This window comes from Labeo rohita, chromosome 23 (assembly GCF_022985175.1).
Source record: "Labeo rohita strain BAU-BD-2019 chromosome 23, IGBB_LRoh.1.0, whole genome shotgun sequence".
Lineage (NCBI taxonomy): Eukaryota > Metazoa > Chordata > Actinopteri > Cypriniformes > Cyprinidae > Labeo > Labeo rohita.
In genome coordinates this window covers 25801211-25822217 of record NC_066891.1, presented here as the reverse complement: position 1 = coordinate 25822217, position 21007 = coordinate 25801211, and the positions used below count along the sequence as shown (strand labels likewise).

The 21007-nt window shown below is 36.3% G+C and overlaps 1 protein-coding gene across 1 annotated transcript in view; it reads right to left on the bottom strand.

The window, feature by feature from the left end:
• Window positions 1-21007, bottom strand: part of bmp7b (bone morphogenetic protein 7b) — a 75343-nt gene that overhangs the window by 20191 nt on the left and 34145 nt on the right. The window contains exon 2 of the mRNA XM_051096235.1: window positions 4437-4629. Within this exon, the coding sequence (XP_050952192.1) occupies window positions 4437-4629 (193 nt within the window). The remainder of the gene's footprint in view (window positions 1-4436; window positions 4630-21007) is intronic.

The following is a 21007-nucleotide window of genomic DNA, read 5'->3' as shown; positions in this document are numbered from 1 at the left end:
CAAAACGTAAAAATTAATTCTCATTATTTTAGGATCTGAACTTTTGTACCTTTTTATGATTTTATCTTACATTTACTATATTATATAACGTCACCTTTCTGCATTAACAAATTTCCATATTTTACTTAGGAAAAAAAATATTTATATGGAAATAATAACAAATATTTAGTTTTTTTTTCATCGAATATATGTTTAGCTTTAAGTGGACAATCTTATTATAATATTTAATTGAGATTATAAAATTTGTAATAATATAATAATGAATGTAATATTTTATATAAAAAGATGCATCTGCATCAAATGATTTTCAGTTGCATAACTGAAAATTTAAAACTTCATTCTCATTCTTTTAGGATATGAAGTATTATATATTTATCTATTATTATATTATATTATATTATGGGGTTGATCATAACATATCAACTCGTTTCTACTCCTTTTCTACTCTCATATATAATATAATAGCTATGAATGACATCTGGTGAAATTTATCCAGGTCTAAAAGCATAAATTACACATATTGATGAACTGCACAAATTATGAAACATTTTGAATTTCACCTTACTACATTAACAATTTTCATGAACTCTTGATTCTGTACAGTAAACCACTGATAACAGAAAATGTAATTCTTTTCGAGGCACTGATTGGAATGACCCTTACAATAAAAGGTGGCAGATAAAGTGCAACAGAGGGAAAGAGTGAATTAAGTAGTAAAATGGGAGAGTGAGAAACAGAGCACTCGCTCCAGATGGTAAGGCCCTGGGGAGCACTTCATTTCCTTAATTGACAATAATGGCTTTATAAACGGCTGTTGATCTCACAGTGTGGCTGCCCTGCACTAAATCAAACTGAGGAATTTGGAGCAAGACAAGACGACAGCGCAAGAACGAGACTGAAAGGCAGTATACAACAAAAGACAAGAGGAAACGCTGCAGGGAGAGAAAGCGGAGCGACTGGAAGCACATGAACACACTTCAGACGTTTCAAAGACTCAGGTGCTCAGTGTGTGTGATCCAAACACCTGTTCTGCTCAACATCTGCCACCTCAGTCTAATCCACTCTCATTTCTGCCTCTTCTCTCTCCCTGATGGGAGCACAATGGGGTGTGTTGTTCCCCACAGACCTGTCGAGGCAACTGAGGCCTTCAGGAGGGGTCGAGCAGCACGTAGGAGGAGCTAGATGTTCTTGAACCCAATTCACAGCGCGGGTCACGCCGATATTCTAGAAGGTCCCGGACGTGCGGTGAAGGGAAGCCCTGTGGCGCACAACTGATTCTTTGAGAGCAGAGCCGCTGAGTCGGAATAGGAAACACGGTGTGGTGCAACAGTAAAGTTTGCATTGGGACGGTTAGATAGAGTGAGCACTGTGTGTGCGGCAAAAGGAAAGGAAACACAAATCAAATGTGTCCAGCGTTCGCAGACCAGAGGGGTTGAGAGCATTACAGCCCTCGAGAGGAAAGGATTTTCCTTGGAAAAAAGTCACAGGCAAGAAACACCCACCATAAAAAAATAGTAAACTATCCAGGCCAACAACGAATCTGCAGACATTTTCCATATTTCCAGTGCTGATTTGGAGGAAAAATAGGCAGAATTTTCTTCTTGACGTCAAAGGTTGTTAGGTCCACTCACTTTTTCTAGTGCAAATTCATCTGTCACTTGTTAGAAGCTAAACAAAGTGGGTAGATGCTAGAGTGGCCTGTCTGTATTCTCAAAAACATGAACAAACCTACACAAGGTAGCAAAGAAACTGACCTAGATTTTGGCTTTTTTGTCTTTTAAAGGACGGTAGATATTTGACAAGATGTTCTTTCATCCATATGTGTAAAGTTTCCTGATGTTTAGATAATATGATCACAAGATATAGGCTGATTAGTCATTATGAGCCTCAGCCAAAAACATATCAGCCTCTATCTACTAAACAATTAAATGTATCCGGTAACACTTCACAATAACTTCCATTAATAAATCATTAATGAACATTATATAATGCTTAACAGATTATTAGTTAATATATATTCAAATATCTATAAACATGAGATAATGTGCTTGTTAATGTGTACTAATAAACTTACTAAAGGAGAAGTCTACTTCCAAAACAACAATTTACAATAATTTACTCACTCCCTTGTCATTCAAGGTGTTCCATGTCTTTCTGTCTTCAGTCGTGAAGAAATTATGGTTTTTGAGGAAAGCATTTCGATTTTGAACTTCCAAAATGCAGTTTAAATGCAGCTTCAAAGGACTCTAAACGATCCCAGCCGAGGAAGAAGGGTCTTATCTAGCGAAACCATCAGTCATTTTTGTCGAAAAATAAAAATTTGTATACTTTTTAAGCACAAAAGCTCATGTAGCACAGGTTCTGCGATGCGCGTCCACAATGCTACGAATTAGTAATGGGTCGTTCTTGAACAATTCTTTCATTTTGAACGAATGTGACTCGGGAAGAACGATTCATCTCGGGGAGTGATTCATTCAGTCGCGCACGCGCAACATCCTATTAGGTTCTGTACTGGAATTAGTTCACCAGTTTTGAGTCTTCGGGTTTTTCGAGTCGTTCGTTCATCTTATGGGACTGTCATGTGATGAACGAACGACTCAAACCTGAAGACTGGAGAGATGAACTAATCAATTCTCTGTCTGGTTCACACTGCATTGGTTGAGCTTATGGGGCTGTCACATTATGAACGAACGACTCAAACCCGAAAACTTGTCAGATAAGAGGTGAGGTGAGCTAATCATAGACTAAAGACCCAGGTAAACAATGAATTAATCTTTTCTGTTTCTAATAGCATTATAGTTTTGTCTTGTTTGTAGCAGTAGATGTGTTAGGGAAGTAACACGTAACATTTTAATTTTATTTTGCTAAAATGAACGAAATGATTCGAAAAAAGACTCAAAGGTCAGAGTCGATAAAATGATCTGAACTTCCCATCTCTACTACGAATCACGTCTAAGTTCATAGTATGTAGCATCGTGGACGTGCATCCCAGACCAAGTGCTACACGCGCTTTTGTAAAAACTTAAAAAGTAAACAAATTTTTATTTTTCGAAAAAAATGACAGAATGTTTTACTAGATAAGACCCTTCTTTCTCGGCTGGGATCATTTAGAATCCTTTGAAGCTGCATTTAAACTACATTTTGGAAGTTCAAAACCTGGGGACACCACTGAAGTTCTTTATATGGCGAAAAATCCTGAAATGTTTTCCTTAAAACCATAATTTCTTTACGACTGAAGACAGAAAGACACGAATATCTTGGATGACAAGGGGGTGAGTACATTATTTGTAAATTGTTGTTCTGGAAGTGAACCTCTCCTTTAAATGTCATCAAAGTTCATGACTCTTGAAAATCTACAAATGATATTGACAGATGGTTTACAATTAATAAAAGCTTCATTAATAAATCACTTATAAAACAATTATATAATGCTTAATGGATCATTAGTTAATGCTTACAAATGTCATTAAATGTTCAGTTCATACAATCATGTACTTTTTAAAAATCTACAAATGATTTTAACAGAAATTATACAAAATACTTTTGTGTCATTAAACTTCAGTTCACATATTACCTAATGCTCTTTTTTACATTCACAAATTCTGTGAAAAAAATTAGATATATTAGTAATTTTAAGCACTTCACAAACTATTTATGTTAACATTATTTATGAATTCATAATCACAGTCTGTAAAGGTCATATGTTTTGTCTTCGTTGTGTAGACTTCTACTCTTTACTACTGCTGTCAGTTGATTAAAACAATTAACTACTTGTTGTAACTAATTAACTAATTAATCGCACATTGTTCATGTGTCTTTGGCCTTCACTGTGCATATTTTGATTATACTTTTGTAGCAAAGACTTTAGTCTACCACATCCAGTTCTCAAAAGTCTTGTGAACAGTTGTTTTGTATGTGTTTTATGAGCTTATTCAGTGACTTGCTGTAGTTTTGTTGTTTTTCAACTAACAACGCATAAACGTTTTCTCCAAAACAATGAGAAGAATAACAATGGTAAATGGTAAAAAAAAATTTCGCACTACAAACTGTTCATAATTAACATAATACATTAAAATAATATGGTAAGACACACCGATTTGCAATATCAAGCAGCAAAACAAGCTGTTTTATACAGCTAAACATAGCTGGATGCAGATGAGATCGGAAGCCAGAACTGTAAGATTTACAAATGGGAAATGGGTCTGCTCTTATGGGAAAAATAAGGTGGATAGGCGGAAATGAAACTGCCATTATTTTTAGAATCTGACTTAAGAATTCACAGTAAAGAAAACTGATTCTAGCCCCCATGGTTACACAGTTAAAATAGAAATGCAAAGGACTTTATTATAGCGCCACCTAGTGTCTGACAAATTTCTTGCCTAAGAGCTGTAAATGTAATTGATACTGTACATCCATGATATACAAGGTAGATGTACCTGTCTGAATGTTCTTCCAGCACCTGGTAGACGCTGATGCGGAAGGTTTCATTGTCAAAGCGTTCTTGAATGAAGTCCTTGTAGATGCGGAATTCTGCAGCAGTCACCGCTTCACCCTCCGGAATCTTAGACAGGTCAAATCGGAATTCTCTGTGATGGCGCCTCACGGGCAAAAACTCCTTATCGTGTTCAACTGTACAAGACAAACAGTAAAACAGATGCACCAGTTTTATATCAGCACTTCAAAATAGTGTCAAAACATTTCCAATGCAGTGATAGGCTAACTTGACATTTACAGTGTTAACTCAAATGTCACCTTCATTTTCACTACTGCTGCCCGCAGTCAAGTCAAGCCGCCCCTTTCTGGTTTTTCATGCATAAACATAGAGCACATTTCTAGACAGATGTTTGAACTCTCCAGAGGCACTGATTGAGACATAGTCCTGCAGACAGTTTTATGTGTGTCTTTTTCTCAAGCCCTTTTTCACTACTTCCTCCGTCATCTGGACTCTGTGAGGCAGAAGGCATCTCTCACATTTTGTGAGCTTGGGACTTGATTCAAACTCGCTGACCAAATTGTGTTTACATTTTATCGTCGTGAAAACTGAATGTTTTTCGCAAAGAGAGCAGATTCTGACATTGAGCCTGGAGTGTCATGCTAGCCAAGGAACTTTAAAGGGATCGTTCAACCCAATGAAAATTCGGTCATCATTTGCTCACTCATCATGTGTTTACAAATCACCATGATCTTCCTTCTTCCATTATTAAAGACAAAGTGTAGAATGTTTTTGAGGAATGTTCAACCTGCTGTTTTCCATAGGCAAGCTTAAACAGAAAGTCTGTCAAGTCTCAGAAAATTGTGCATACACCTTTCAGTTAATGGCTAATTGAGTCATTAATTGTCTAGACTTAGCCACACGTCACATCCTTCCCTTTACTTTAAAGGGGCCATTGGATGCCCATTTTCCACAAGTTCATATGACTCTTTAGGGTCTTAATTAAAAGTCTATAATATACTTTGGTAAAAAATTCTCAATGGTTGTGTAAAAAAACACCCTTTTTACCTTGCCAAAATCAGCTCTGCAAAAATCATCCTGTTCTGGTCGAGGCTACTTTAAATGTTAATGAGCTCTGCTCGCCCCGCCCCTCTCTTCTCTCTGTGGAGTGACGAGCCTGTTTACTTTAGCCGCTAAACTTGCTAACTAGCACATTATTAGGAAAGGTGATTGCAGAGATTCATTAAAAAAAAACCTTATACTCACTTTTGCTGTAAGTGAAGCTGGATCACAAATGATTCGCGCGAACATAGACGGATATATGTAGATCGGGAGGCGCATTCCCTTCACAAACAAATGTAATCCACTACATCTTCAGCGGCTCAGATGTTGAGAGTAAATGACGACCACTATGTTCATTATTACATCCAGCAACACAACACCTCAATCGCTCAATCAGAGATATTCTTGTCTAACTTACATCCCTGCTCCGGCATCGAAAGGTCGGACTATTACAGCTGGTCTGAGGTAAGACGCTCATGTCAATCAACTATCGTGGGAGCGGCCTCTGTGGGTGTGACGCCACAACGACAGGCATCTGAGAACGGCTCGATTTGAAAAAGGGGATTACAGGTTAATTAAAAACCACTGTATGGATTTTTCTCAGTATAGGGTAGATTTGTACATACACTGCCAACACACATTAATGTTCAAACAACATGTAAAAGTGAACTTTGCATCCGATGACCCCTTTAAACGCAGGTATAGCAAGCACTGGTGGTCAAAAGGTTAAATAGATATAATCATTGTTACATCTTTGCCAGTTATGTCCTTTTAAGTTAGGAACACTTAGGGAAATTTGCAAATGTGAAAGGCTGATATGATTAAATATTACAGAAGGTTCAAACGCTCACTGATGCTCTAGAAAGAAAAATGATGGATTACAAGCCAGGGGGTGAAAACTTTTGAACAAAATGAAGATGTGTACATTTTTCTTATTTTGCCTAAATATCTTTTTTATTATTTAGTACTACGCTTCAGAAGATACTTCCATACTTCAGAAGATACTAAATGTTTCCCAGAAGACAAAATAAGTTAAATTTACCCTGATCTTTAAATTCAAAACATTTTCACCTCTTAATGCATTATGTTTCCTTCTGGAGCATCAGTGAGTGTTTGAACCTTTTGTAATAGTTGCATATGAGTCCCTCAGTTGTCCTCAGTGTGAGGGTCAAATACACAACAATGCTGAAAAAAAAACAACAAAGAATTTGTGGGACCTTAAGTATTTTTCTAAAGAACAGCAGGCAGTTTAACTGTTCAGGACAAACAAGGGACTCATGAACAACTTTTACTAAACAAAAAAACACAGCTGTGGATCATTCATGTAACAACTTAGTATTAAAAATCAAGTGTGTGTAAACTTTTGAACAGGGTCATTTTTATAAATTCAACTCTTATTTTCTCTTGTGCACTATACGTAAACATCTTCATGATCCCTCTTATTTTGGTAAATTAATTAACATTTTGCAGGTTCTGCAAGGTGTATGTAAACTTTTGACTTAAACTGTATTGTTGTTGTTGTTGTTGTTGTTTTACATATATCATAACAACGTAAAGTGATTTTAACTGACCATTTTTTTCTTTGCAAATATTACAGGAAAGGACGTCCATGTCATTTTTTTAGTCTGCTGGTTGTACATAATGATCTTCACTGCTTATTCTGTACAGTAAGTGGACTTAATGTAGTTTGTGTTCAATGTGTTTACAGTACATGTACAGTAATATTTGAGATACATGATAAGAAGATGTATGAAGAACATGTCTGTGTCCACAATCTGTTGAACTCTCACTTTTCAGTGATTGATAAGCTCTGTCAAGGAGCGAAGATAGCTCTGTGTCTCTCTGGCTCTTGTTCTGTCTTTTATCACTGTGTGAGAGTGCTACACACACACAGAGAGAGAGAGAGAGAGAGAGAGAGAGAGAGAGAGAATAGCAGCCTTGTTGACTCTTCAGTCAGTGCATCAGAGCTAGTGAGAGCAGCTGTCATCCTCATACCTCTACTGGGAGTTGTGAATCATGGTCTGAAGAGACTCCACTGTGTGAAAATGAAGCTGTATGTTTCTTGGTTTCTCTTTAGTGAGTGCCAGACTCTGTGATCTATTCTGATGGTTCTCAGCTGATTTTGCTTCAGGATCGAGATTTTACATTGGCCATCAAGCAGTGACCCAACACAGTATCAAAATTATTTGGGTCAATTACATTTAAGAGTTCATTTTCAAAAAGATATAAAAAATATTTTAAGATAAAATAATTTTTACAGATACAGCTGAAGTCAAAAGTTTACATACACCTTGCGGAATCTGCAAAATGTTAATTATTTTCCAAAATAAGAGGCATCATACAAAATGCATGTTATTTATTTTTTTTTTTTTGTACCGCCTGAGTAAGATATTTCACATAACAGATGTTTACATATAGTCCACAAGAAAAAAAACAATACAATGACTGAAACAATAAAATGATTTTTACTGATTGTGTTGATTGATTGTGTTGTTACCTGAATGATCCACAGGTTTGTTTTTGTTTAGTGATAGTTGTTCATGAGTCCCTTGTTTGTCCTGAACAGTTAAACTGTTCGCTGTTCTTCTGAGAAATTCTTCAGGTCCCACAAATTATTTGCTTATTCAGCATTTTTGTGTATTTGAACCCTTTCCAACAATGACTGTATGATTTTGAGAACCATCTTTTCACACTGAGGACAACTGAGGCACTTATATGCAACTATTACAGAAGGTTCAAACACTCACTGATGCTCCAGAAGGAAAAACTATGCATTAAGAGCCAGGGGGTAAAAACTTTTGAACAGAATGAAGATGTGTACATTTTTCTTATTTTGCCAAAGTATCTTTTTTATTATTATTTAGCACTGCCCTCCAGAAGCTACAGAAGATACTTACATGTTTCCTAGAAGACAAAGTAAGTTAAATTTACCCTGACCTTCAAATTCAAAAGTTTTCACCCCTCAGCCCTTAATGCATCGTTTTTCCTTCTGAAGCATAAGTGAGCGCTTGAACCTACTGTAATAGTATCATATGAGTCCCTCAGTGTGAAAAGATGGATATCAAAGTCATACAGTCATTGTTGGAAAGGGTTCAAATACACAAAAACTATGAAAAACCAAAGAGTTTGTGGGACCTGAAGGATTTTTCTGAAGAACAGCGATTTAACTGTTCAGGATAAACAAGGGACTCATGAACAACTATCACTAAACCAAAAAAACACAGCTGTGGATCATTCAGGTAACAACACAGTATTAAGAATCAAGTGTATGCAAACTTTTTTTTTATAAATCACTGATGACAGCTGTCACTGACCCATTTATCAAATCAAAGTAAACAACAAAAAAAAATTAACAAAACAAAACATGTGACAAATGTTTTCTCCTTCTTTTCAGCTGACAAGTCTGTTTTGCTATTGTTGCACTTTATTTGCATTTCAGATTGCTGTTTTTATTATGTCTATCACTCTCTAGTTGTGCATCACCTGCTCACCTCATTTATCCTCAGTGTCTTTCTATCCCTGCATCCCTTTCTCTCATCTCCTCCTCCAGGTCCTTTCATCATCTTTTCCACCCATCCTTTGGCCTCCCCATCCAGCACTACCTTTCCTCATCCTCCTTTCACGGCGCCTTAGAATGGCAGCAAACAGCACAAAGGCCCTACTGTGCAGTAAGGTGAAAGAGAGCGAGGGAGAGCGCGCATGGATCCGGTTACCCAGCAGTGACGATTAGCAGGGGGCATTCCGTGTCTCATTGTCCTGCTCTTCTCAGAGGACTGGAATTGTTTACACACCGTTCTAATTCAGAGCTGCCCTTCCATTGAACCCCCTGGGTGCCCCCTCACAGGGCAGACTCAACACCAGGGCCACCTGTGCCCGCTTGGCACACAGCGACACCTCTCACAGAGACGCCCAGACCTCTACAGCAGCTCTAAAGCTCCATAACAATCATGCTTCTTTCTTATTATGCAATACTTTATAGGTTCAAAGCCAGAAGAAAACACACATCTGACAGCTGCACTAACCTGTATCATTCAACACATGCTAAAATGGATTCTAAGAGACTGGATTTACAAATTTCCCATAGTTCATCAGTTCACACCTACAAAAAGGTTTCATAAATTATTCTAAAGGCCCGTTAACACCAAGGATGATAGCTACAAGTAGAAAAAAAAGGTGGTGTTAAAAAACATTGATTTTACTTGACTTTAAAGAGCTTAAGCATTTAACCCTTGTGCTGTGCACCTAATTTTAACTTGCTTATAAATCTCTTATTCTACAGTATTACTAAATTTTGAATTCAATTTTTTTGTCAACTTGTTCTCTTTCAGAACATGTTATGTTTTTCTTTTTGGAACTTAATGATTGTAGGTTTAATTAATTTTAGTTTATCAGTGAAAAATGCATTATGTATGGATAATTTTGGCAAAATAAGGTGCATAATCTCAGATCAGTGAAGCTTACGATCAGTCAGTTTAAAAACTAAATACAAAACCTGTGCTAACTGAAAGTTAAGTTGATAAATAGATTAAATCCAATATTTGCTAATAATACAATATAATGAAGATTTATAAGCATTTTTTTTTTGTAGGATACTTTTGACTGGGAGCACCACAAGTGTAATCAATGCAATAACAATAAACAGCATTTTCGGGAAAAAGAAATTTCTTTTCTGGTCAAAATGACTGATTAAAGCAGCAGATGACATAACTATAGCACATGCTCATAATAAAGTGTTAACATATTTTGATGTGGATGCTAAAATATAAATAGCTATTGTAATAATTATATAGTTATCATTGTTGGTGCATCTTATTTTATAGGCTGTGTCCTCCAGAGGTTGCATTTGTCGGCTGCATACTGTATAGCGAGGCAGTCTCATTTAAAAAAAGTAACCAATAGCTGGGTTTTCATCCAAAGTTGTGAATTTAACTTATGCACAAAAATTGGAATATCACTTAAAACATTTGTGAACAAGCACCGTTTCCATCCAACAAGTCAAAGAGAACAAAATCATCACTTCCTGATAAACTGACACTCTATGTTACTACGTAGGAGAAGCCACTGAATATAGTAATTTGCATATATAATAAATTACTTGCTCCTCAGAGTGAGCAGACGAAACACAATAAATGTGATCATTTCTTTCGGAGGTGGATGCCTGCTGTTTGGGAACGCAGTTGTGTAAGACAGTCCTGGGAGGCAATTAGACAGAAATACTTTGATGACAGACTTTGCTCAGGCATTTCAGAATGATCATAACAACATTTCAGATGCTGTGGAACGAGGTCGGCCCACTGGTTAGATCCCATAGTGCAAAGTCATCTAATTCATCAAAGTCATCTAACTTTTTTAATGCGTATGGAGTAATTTATTCGGTAAATGCGTTTCCATCTTCCATTATTCGCATTAACCCTTTTTCGTACAAATCAAAAACCACCTCAAGTGAGCGTAAAAACGGTTTTGCAAATTAAGGGATTTTTATTCGAAATGTGGTGTTTCCATCACTCATTTCTGATGCGATACTTCAAAAAAAGAAACATAGCTAATGACTGTTATTCCTTGTGAGGTGTAAACCATAATTTCTTTCTTACTTTGCAATCTAATGGTTCACAGAGGAAGGATATCAGAATTACTTTCAGGGTGTTTTTTTTTTCAGCTGATGAATGATACAAACATTGACAACCAGCTTTTAAGCAAAAAATGGTAATGAGAACATTATTATCTATTGCTGTGAATGCAAAAAAATTCCTCTTAACTGCTCATTTCTTAAGAAAACCCTTTCAATTTCAACACCAAAAATACTTCGAATTCCAACACCTCTTAAAGGGATAGTTCACCAAAAAATGAAAATTCTGTCATTAATAACTTACCTTCATATTGTTCCAAACCAGTAAGACCTTCATTCATCTTCAGGACACAAATGAAAGGGCACTTTTTATGCCCCTTTTTACAAGATGTATTATAGATCTCAGGTGTCCCCAGAATGTGTCTGTGAAGTTTCAGCTCAAAATACCTCACAGATCATTTATTACATCTAGTGATCGACCGATATTGATTTTTTATTACCGATACCGATAGCGATTATTTGCATAATTATGTGCCCGGTAACCGATATGCAGAACCGATGTTTATTTACTGTTAAAAGGTAGATCAGTGACTGAGTGAAGTAAGTCCATACTTCACTTTGGTTTTTCCTCCTTTAAGTCATCTTAAAAAGTGTTGAAAATTAGCAGTCTTTCATGTTAAATTTAATCTTTTACAACAATAAAAACATTTTATTTATAAATCGCATCAGCTGCAACGCTAATGAGCAAAATAAATGTAGAATGTAAATTCAGTGTTAATTCACTGAATAATATTCTCTGGAATATTGGAATATAACAAACTATGCATTTACATCTAAGTATACTCAAACTGTGATCGCTGGCTAAGATAATAAATAATTTCCATATTGTATATATTTAGAAGTGTATTAGAAAAATAATGGTTCTAGTAAATGTTGATAAAATTGAGAGTGCTTTAAACAAGTGAATCGTGTTAAAAATTACATGCGGTGGCCAGCGCATCATCAACCCGGTGAGTGAACGTAGAGCCCTGCATTTCAGCCCGACTTTTTTACGTCCCTAGGGCCGAGCTTCGGGACAATTTTCACGTCATAGCTCAGACGCGGGCCAGGCTTCGCGTCTGTTTTAGGCTTCTCCTTATTTTTATATTTTTGTCATCCACAATTTATGGTGATAAAAAAATTCCCCGCTGGTGGAAACAACACGAGACTTCACTTTCGCTTTTTTGAGACCGGCTCGGAAGGCATTTAGTGTCTCCATCAGCAGCAACAGCGAGCGCGCCTTCAGCGCAGTGAGTAGAGATCCGCGTTCAAGTGCACGCAATAGGCTAAAGCTTGCTGCAAAGCACCAGCAAAAGTAATTATCATGAATGTGTAGATGGGAAAATAGTATGGAGATTGTTTAATTATTTATTAATAAACAAGTGTTTTCTGAGTAAGTGATTTCAGGATGAATTTGCCTATCCGGACTCGCCATCTTCTATTTGGACGCGCCTTTAGAGAGAAAAGCATCATTACATCACATAATAAAAGAGTTTTTGTTTTCGATTTGATTTATTTCGTTAAGTAATAATTTTGAGCTTTCTGTATGTATATTTATCATGTCTGTGCGGTTTGTATTCGCTGAGTTTCGATTTATTTTTGTGAAGCGCTCCAGTTGAGACAACAGAAAGCGCATAATGATTGTTTTATAAAGGCAATACTCTACCTTTATGAGCAAAAATGACGGAATAATTAAACTGTTTCCACTGAAAGAAATGTGATTAGTGATCGCGCTGGCGCCTCCGTGTCCTGTAAGCAGCTTTAGCTTCCACTCTCCACACAAACCATTCCCAACAAACATGAGACGTCCACCCGACGTGCAGATCATGTCTATATTCCGACAAAGACGTTGAAATGAAGTCGTTTGGACGTCGTTTGCTCAGTGGGTTGGGTATGTGCCTAATAGCGCACATTTATCCATGTTTAACATTGAAACTAACATTGCTTTATACTTTAACTCTTTTAGGCCTATATCTATAGATTTTAAGGCAAGGATTATTACATGACTGAGTTCGTCTCTATTTCTTACGACGGTTTAAGCCTATATGTGACTCCGACATGAGGCTAATGATGACATGTAGGCAAAAGAGAGAGAATTAAATTCAGCGTTTTCATTTCCAACATGTGCTCATTTATAGCAGTATATTATTTAATTCAGGCAGGACTTGAATTATTTTACATCACTGTAAGTTCGTCTCTATTTCTTAGAGCCAAGCTGCATAAACTAGTTACATATGTATCACATCTAATATGAACATTAATGGCTGTTATATTAAATAAAGTTGCCAGCAAAGCAAGAAAGTAGGCTATGCTTTACCTTTACACGCCGTTGTTGTCGGGTCTCCCCTCAGGCGCGCTGCATGCGCGCAATTCTCAAAACGTTTATCGGTGAACCCGATATTACAAAACCGATAACTGATTATGGTAAAATGCTTAAATATCGGGAAAAATATCGGTAAATCGATATATCGGTCGATCTCTAATTACATCATTTTGAAAATGCTATTTTGAGTGAAAGCAGAAACAGGCTGATTTAGTTGCATGGCTATTTAAATGCAAATAAGACGCTGCTCCCCGCCCCCTTTTCCAGAATAGAGACAGAGCGACCTGAGTCATAATCTGAAAACCACGCCCACCAGAGCAACGTGTTATATTACTTCGAGAACTATGCCAACTGGAGGGAAACGCAATTGGCTATAGGAAACATTCATTATTTTTAATCATGTTAAAGGATTATTTCACCACCCACTGTAAACCTGAGAGGACGAGATGTATTGAGAGGCTACATTTTATTGGTCTATGTCAGTGCTCCTTTTCCTTACCTTCCTTTTGTTCGAGAAAAGATCCAACTGAATGGCCCAACGTAAAATAGCCTGTCATCTACAACTATTTGTCCTTAAACGCTTGTTTTTGGGTTGACAGCTTATAAAAACGTATTTCAGGGCTTTGTTAGCTTGTTTACTATTTTAGCTTGTATCTCAGCAGTGTTGCCAAGTCTGTGGTTTTCCTGCGGAATTGGGCTACTTTGACACTGTTGCCACGGGTTGTTTTTGATGCCCGCGGGTTGAAGCGACCCCAATAACGTCATATTTAGCCACTGAAATACGAATTTACCGGGGAACCCCCGACAAAAAGGCATGTATTTTATTCCCCAGAATGCGATTTTTGACAGGGGACCCCTTCGAAACGCAATTGGGCTAGTTTTGACTAGCAATTGGGCAGGTTTTGTTGTGAAAACCTGGCAACCCTATATCCCAGATGTCTGCCAAAAAACATCAGTTTGGTTTTGATTATCATGTCTATCACCTTGAAATCGCGCATTTTAAAGCCACATACGTTATTCTGTTGATATACCTTTTCCTGGACGCACACATCCAAAGCACACAATCAGAAAGTGCTGTCACACACATGTGAGTACTAGACTAAGTTCTCTTTCACACACAAGTTTATGTTAAAAACACGCATAAGTTGCTAAAACACAGCCGGTTATGTCTGTGAAGGTAAATAACGGTGAAAGAAACTGCATGTTTATATTAGATCGGTGTATTAAGTGGGAGCAGCGTAATATACAGTACCTATACTGCTGTTTGTATCTGCACTGTTAATATGAGCCAAACAATAAAATAAAAGCAGAAAATCACTCACTGCTCTGGACTGAACAACTTCTATAGCTGTAATAAGACAACATTTCTTACTTGAATGTTGCTTTTAAATACTCTAGGGTGAAGATAAACATGTCGGATTGTGTGCAGGGTTGCCAGGTTTTCACAACAAAACCCGTCCACTGCCCAAAACTAGCCCAATCACATTTCAAGGGGTGTCCCCAGGTAAAAATTGCATTCATGGTGGTAAACTACACGTTTTTAGGCCGGGTTCCCCTGGAAAATTCACTTTCCAGGGGCTAAATATCTCATTTTTGGACATTAAAAACAACCTGCGACAACAGTTTTAAAGAAGCCTTTGGTGTTAAAAAAGGACTTGGCAACACTGATTGTGTACGGCTCTTTTAGGGCGGGGTCTCTGCTAATACGGCCTTGTCAGTCAACAATTGTGGGTGGGGCTGGAAAAGTGTGATGTCACACTTTACGGATTCTGTGATCAGTAAACTCTGAGACACTATTTATGATTAATAGAGATTAAAAAAAAAAAAGAAAGAAAAAAGGAGCAGGCGGATTTTTATCATTATAGGGTGGTCCTGTACACACACTGCCAACACACATTTATGTTCAAACAACATGTAAAAGTGAATTTTGCATAATAGATGCGCTTTAGGATATTTTTGATGAAATCCCAGAGCATTCTGACCCTGCATAGACAGCAATGCAACCCAGAACCCAGACCCAGAAAGGTAGTAAACCACTGATGTCACATGGACTATTTTAAGGATGTCCTTACTACCTTTCTGGGCCTTGAATGTGGTAGTTGCGTTGCTGTCTATGCAGGGTCAGAAAGCTCTTGGATTTCATCAAAAATATTTTAATTTGTGTTCCGAAGATGAACAAATGTCATACAGGTTTGGAACGACATGAAGATGAGTAATTAATTACAGAATTTTTATTTTTGGGTGAACTAACTCTTTAAGAATATCTTATCTTATCTTTTGTGCCTAAGATTGTTTTTGAGAAATCTGCATCTTGAGAATAGCTCTTTCACAAGGCGAATTAAAACCATAACACATGACAGTATAAAATCATGACAGTGCTTAACTCTGGTCAAGCCAGTTGGGACAAAAATAGTACAGGACCTTATTATGATAATTACAGCAATTTGCAGGCAGAGCAAAAAAATTAACTTGAATTATCAGCAAGATCTGCCATACAATCAGAAAAGCCCATCAATTAATTCCTAAGAATAATTAAGGTGTTCTTGAGAAATCATTTAAGAACTTCTCAAGAATGTTCCTTCTCATGAACATTCTTTAAAAATTCTTAGAATTTATCTTAAGAACTTTCATAACTAGGAAGACTGTTGTGAATCCAGCCCCAGAATAGTCTAGTGACTATAAGCAACTAAGAACACGTTGGAAACCATATAGCAATACACAAAAACACCCAGAAATCGAGGCAGTGAGTACTGCACTCACATTGTCTTCCACAAGTCTTAGAAAATGATGGTGACAAAATGGAGAAATGACAACAGGATATGTTGCTAGCTAGAATCAAACTCACCTTGTTCGTGTGAGCACCACAGCCTAACATACATATTGGAATACTGGCCAGTTTAAGAGGGAGATTTTTCTTTTATGCCAAAAATCATTAGGATATTAGGTAAAGATCATGATCCATGAAGATATTTTGTAAATTTCCTACCGAAAATATATCAAAACTTAATTTTTGATTAGTTTTGAGTTAAGAACTTCATTTGGACAATTTTAAAGGTGATTTTCTCAATATTTAGATTTTTTGCACCATCAGATTCCAGATTTTCAAATAGTTGTATCTCGACCAAATATTGTCCTATTCTAACAACCCATACATCAATGGAAAGCTTATTTATTCAGCTTATTTCAGTTGTAGCCTTATGACTGGTTTTGTGGTTCAGGGTCACATATGTTTTATGCATTTAAAAGTAAAAGTATAGCTCATTTAATTGGCTGAAATGTATTTTAATTGTGTTTCAAAGCAATGCTTTTTTGACAGCTCTGTTTCTGTCTTAGTATCTCCGTCTTCCTGCTTTCCTCTCTCTGTATCTCCCTGAGTCTTTCTGTACTTTTGTCAGGGAAGATCAAACAGTTGGGTCTAAGTGCTTTTCCATTTCTCTGTAGATTTTAATGGATGACGTGCACAAAGCTGTCATTGCTTCAGCCTTACACCATTTAAACATACCTCCAGGAATGTGCTTAAACACAAACACTCTCCTGATAATGTAGACTAGAGCACAGACACCCATAGAGTCATGCTTATTGTATGTGTACATCTGTACAAGCACTGGAACACACTTAAAACCACAATTACAAAATCGATTTTACAGTGTGATTTCACTGAGAGGAAACAAACGGTTTAACATAAAATAGGTTTGTTAAGTTTAAATGATAAAACATCACATGTATTGCTCAAAATTCACAAGCCAAAGTGTTGTGACATTGGGTTGTCGGATGTGGTGCTTCGAAAAACTCCCATCTCATTTTCTCCTCTAACTTCTAAATCATAATGCATCGCTGCAAAAGTACTGACCAAGTGTTTACTAAGTGAACGTGCAAAGAAGGTCAGATTTTGAAGTTGGAGGAGAAAACGTGATGGGAGTTTTTCGACCTACCCTGTCTTGAACCCTTGTCATTTTGGAAGTTCAAAGTCATGGGCACCAGAGAAGTCCATTATATGGAGAAAAATCCTGAAATGTTTTCCTCAGAAAACATAATTTCTTTACGGCTAAAGAAAAGAAAGAAAGACGTGAACATCTTGGTGTTACCAATTCGTATGATTTCAGTCATTAATTTTCCACAAATACCACATTGTATCATTTCATAAGAAATCACCACCTCGTAAAATATTTACGTTTATGTAAAACAATATGTTTAAGTGTTCTCATGACATTATGTTGTAACTGTATCAGCAATAGAAAGTGATGTTAAAAACAAAAAAATAATATTTACTACAGTGATTCTTGTCTCAGAACCCGGAAACTCAGGTATCAAAGTGATCTAAGAGTTTCCCAGTTGTAAATATGACTTGAGAGGCCAATCATGTCCAATTTTTGACTAGCAAATAGTGCTAATTTTGTCATTTTTTAATTTACTTTTATAAAATATTTGTTATTATGATTTTGTTTAGTCAAGTTTTAGTCAACTAAATGTCTGTGCATTATAGTCTAGTTTTGGTCAATTTAATCTTAGTCACATTTTCGTCATGTTGTATAATGGTTAAACTGATAAAAACTATTTCTGCTTAAAATTATAATTGGATAGTTGTCATTTGAGAAATGTATTTTTCCCTTTCAGTTATTGTACTTTCACCAATAAACTCAAATTAATAAAACGTCGACTCATACACATGGTTTATTTTACCTCGTCTAGTGTACTGATTTATTATAGGCTATTTATAAACTAATATAAAGACTTATGCACTCTCTCTGTCTACATTATGAAAACTGGTAAAACAAACCAAAAATATTATAACAGTGAAATTCCTAGTAGTAATTCCAGTAATTGCAATGATTCTCTTTTAAAACAACAGCAGTTGAGTAAGTGCATTCATTCAGCAACCACAATCGCAAACAATATAGTCGAAATCTCATTACAGTGGCTGAATGATACTTTCATCAAGCTGAACATCTCACACGGAGATCGCTAAAATCCATCTTACTTGTTTTTCAGTGTTTTCAGATTATCGTCGGCACTTTCAGAATGAGGAGCAAACGTTTGCGTGTGGTTGCCGGATTGCAAAAATTACACTTGGCAGAAAATGTCCACTTCCAGAATAACAATTTTACAGATAGTTTACTCACCCCCTTGTCATCCAAGAAGTTCATGTCTCTCTTTCTTCAGTTGTAAAGAAATTATGTTTTTTGTTGAAAACATTTCAGGATTTTTCTCCACATAATGGACTGATATGGTGCCCTGAGTTTGAACTTCCAAAATGCAGTTTAAATGCGGCTTCAAACGATCACAAATGTGGTTGTAAACGATCCCAGCTGAGGAAGAAGGGTCTTATCTAGCGAAATGATTGGTTAGGGTATGTCGAAAAACTCCAATCATATTTTCTCCCTCAACTTCAAAATCATTTCAAAATCATCCTACATCACTGCAGAAGTACAGACACAGTCTTTGCAAAGTGAACATGCAAAGAAGATCAAACACCCTTAACAAAAAAAGGTAAAACAGCGATATAGGGCGATTTTGAAGTTGAGGGAGAACATGAGATGGGAGTTTTTCGACATACACTAACTGTCATGAACAGTGGTGGGCAGTAACGAAGTACTTAAGTACATTTTTCAAGTATCTGTACTTTACTGGAGTAGTTTTATTTTGAGTAACTTTCACTTTTACTTCACGATATTCCAAAGCGTAAGATCGTACTTTTTACTTCACTACATTTCATAAACATATCGTTACTCCTTATAATATATCACATGCTCTGAGACGCACAAGCGGTGTCTGATTCATGAACAAACTGATTCTTTTCAATGAACCTGTTAAATTGATTCGCCAGTCGCACTAAATGATTCATTCACGAATTGGAAGGATCCGATTGCAGCTGTTCTCGAGTCGACAACTCATTGATTCAAATGATCTGTTTAGAGCGAGTCTCCAGTCAACTGAATTCACAAGTAAGAACCGGGAGATCTTGTGAGCGCGCGCGCGACTGATACTGCGAAAAGTAAGTTACTAATGTCGAATTTTCGGATTAATTACTGTAACTGAAAATCATATTTAGGTCAAAGCTGTCCGTTGTTTGTGAATTACTTCTGCTGTAAAAGGTGATCTGTTTAAGCGCACTGAAATGCTTGAATTCACACACATTAAAAACGAAAAATTTAAATAACAGCTTAAATAAAATAACTCATGCACGTTCATATTCCTCGCTGATGTAACGTTTGCAGTTTTATTAAAATGCTACGCATGTAGCCCTACTTGACGTCTGTTTTTATATTGTTAGCAACATTTTTTATATTGTTTGGATCAGCTGGAGTAGACAGATATGAATGTTTATTCAACCATACTGAAAATAAGTAAATATTGTTAGCTGATGCTAACTGTCTAGCTGCTTGCTGGTGCTAAGTTGAGATAATTTTTAGTTATAAAGTCCACATATTTTTATTCAACCACCTAGATAGATTATATCCAAGGGAAAAAGAAAGGATGTGATGTTCAGATCATGGTAACTACAGTAATTATCAAAGTGGAAAGTGATGCCCTGTGGGGGCATTTGGCCAGGGGTGTTTTTACACAGACAATACTTGAAAGGAAAAAATCATTATGTAAATATAATTATATTTTCCTTAAAATGTTCTCGCTAACTTCAGGCCTTATTTTCATGTCATATATAACTGTGACGTCATGCAAAACAAGCTTTAAAACACCTTTTTCTTAGTGGTGAAAATATGATTTTCTCTCAGGTACACTGCAGTGTAAACTTCACATTGAGTATTACTATATCACTCTCATCAACATAGTCTATATCAACAACAAAAATGTATTTTTTGGGAAAATCCCAGGTATTTTGAGCAGTAGGATTATAAAAAAAATATGTGCTAATATAAAATCAATTAAGTAGCCTATATAAAATTGCTGAATAAATCTATCAGTACTTTTTTACTTAAGTACATAAAAAATCTGGTACTTTTGTACTTTCACTCGAGTAAAATTGAAAGAGGAGCACTTTTACTTTTACTGGAGTAATATTTTATTATACGTATCTGTACTTTTACTCAAGTACTCAACTTGTGTACTTCGTCCACCACTGATCATGAACCGGAACAAAACTGAGTTCAGGGAGAATAAGACAAGACGAGCGTTTGAGATTTAAAAGTATATAAACTGTATTATTTTTATGAAAATAACCAACCGTTTTGCTAGATAAGACTCTTCCTCCTCAGCTGGGATCGTTTGTTCAAAATCGGGGCACCATATCAGTCCATTATATGGAGAAAAATCCTAAAAAATGTTTTCTTTAAAAAACAATTTCTTTACGACTGAAAGAAAAGACATGAACGTCTTGGATGACAAGGGGGTGAGTACATTATCTGTAAATCATTGTTCTGGGAGTGGACTTCTCCTTTAATGTACTACTAAATACGTTGTTCTGCTAATTTATGCTGTCTTAACCACAGGAAAAAAATGTGGAAGCTGCTAAATCATATAGAGAAGGACATAGTAAGCAGGAAAGGGCACAATATTTTGACAAACTAAAGTTAATAGGGAGTATAAAGATACGTACAAGCAGTATTAATTAAGATATTAGCCTGATATT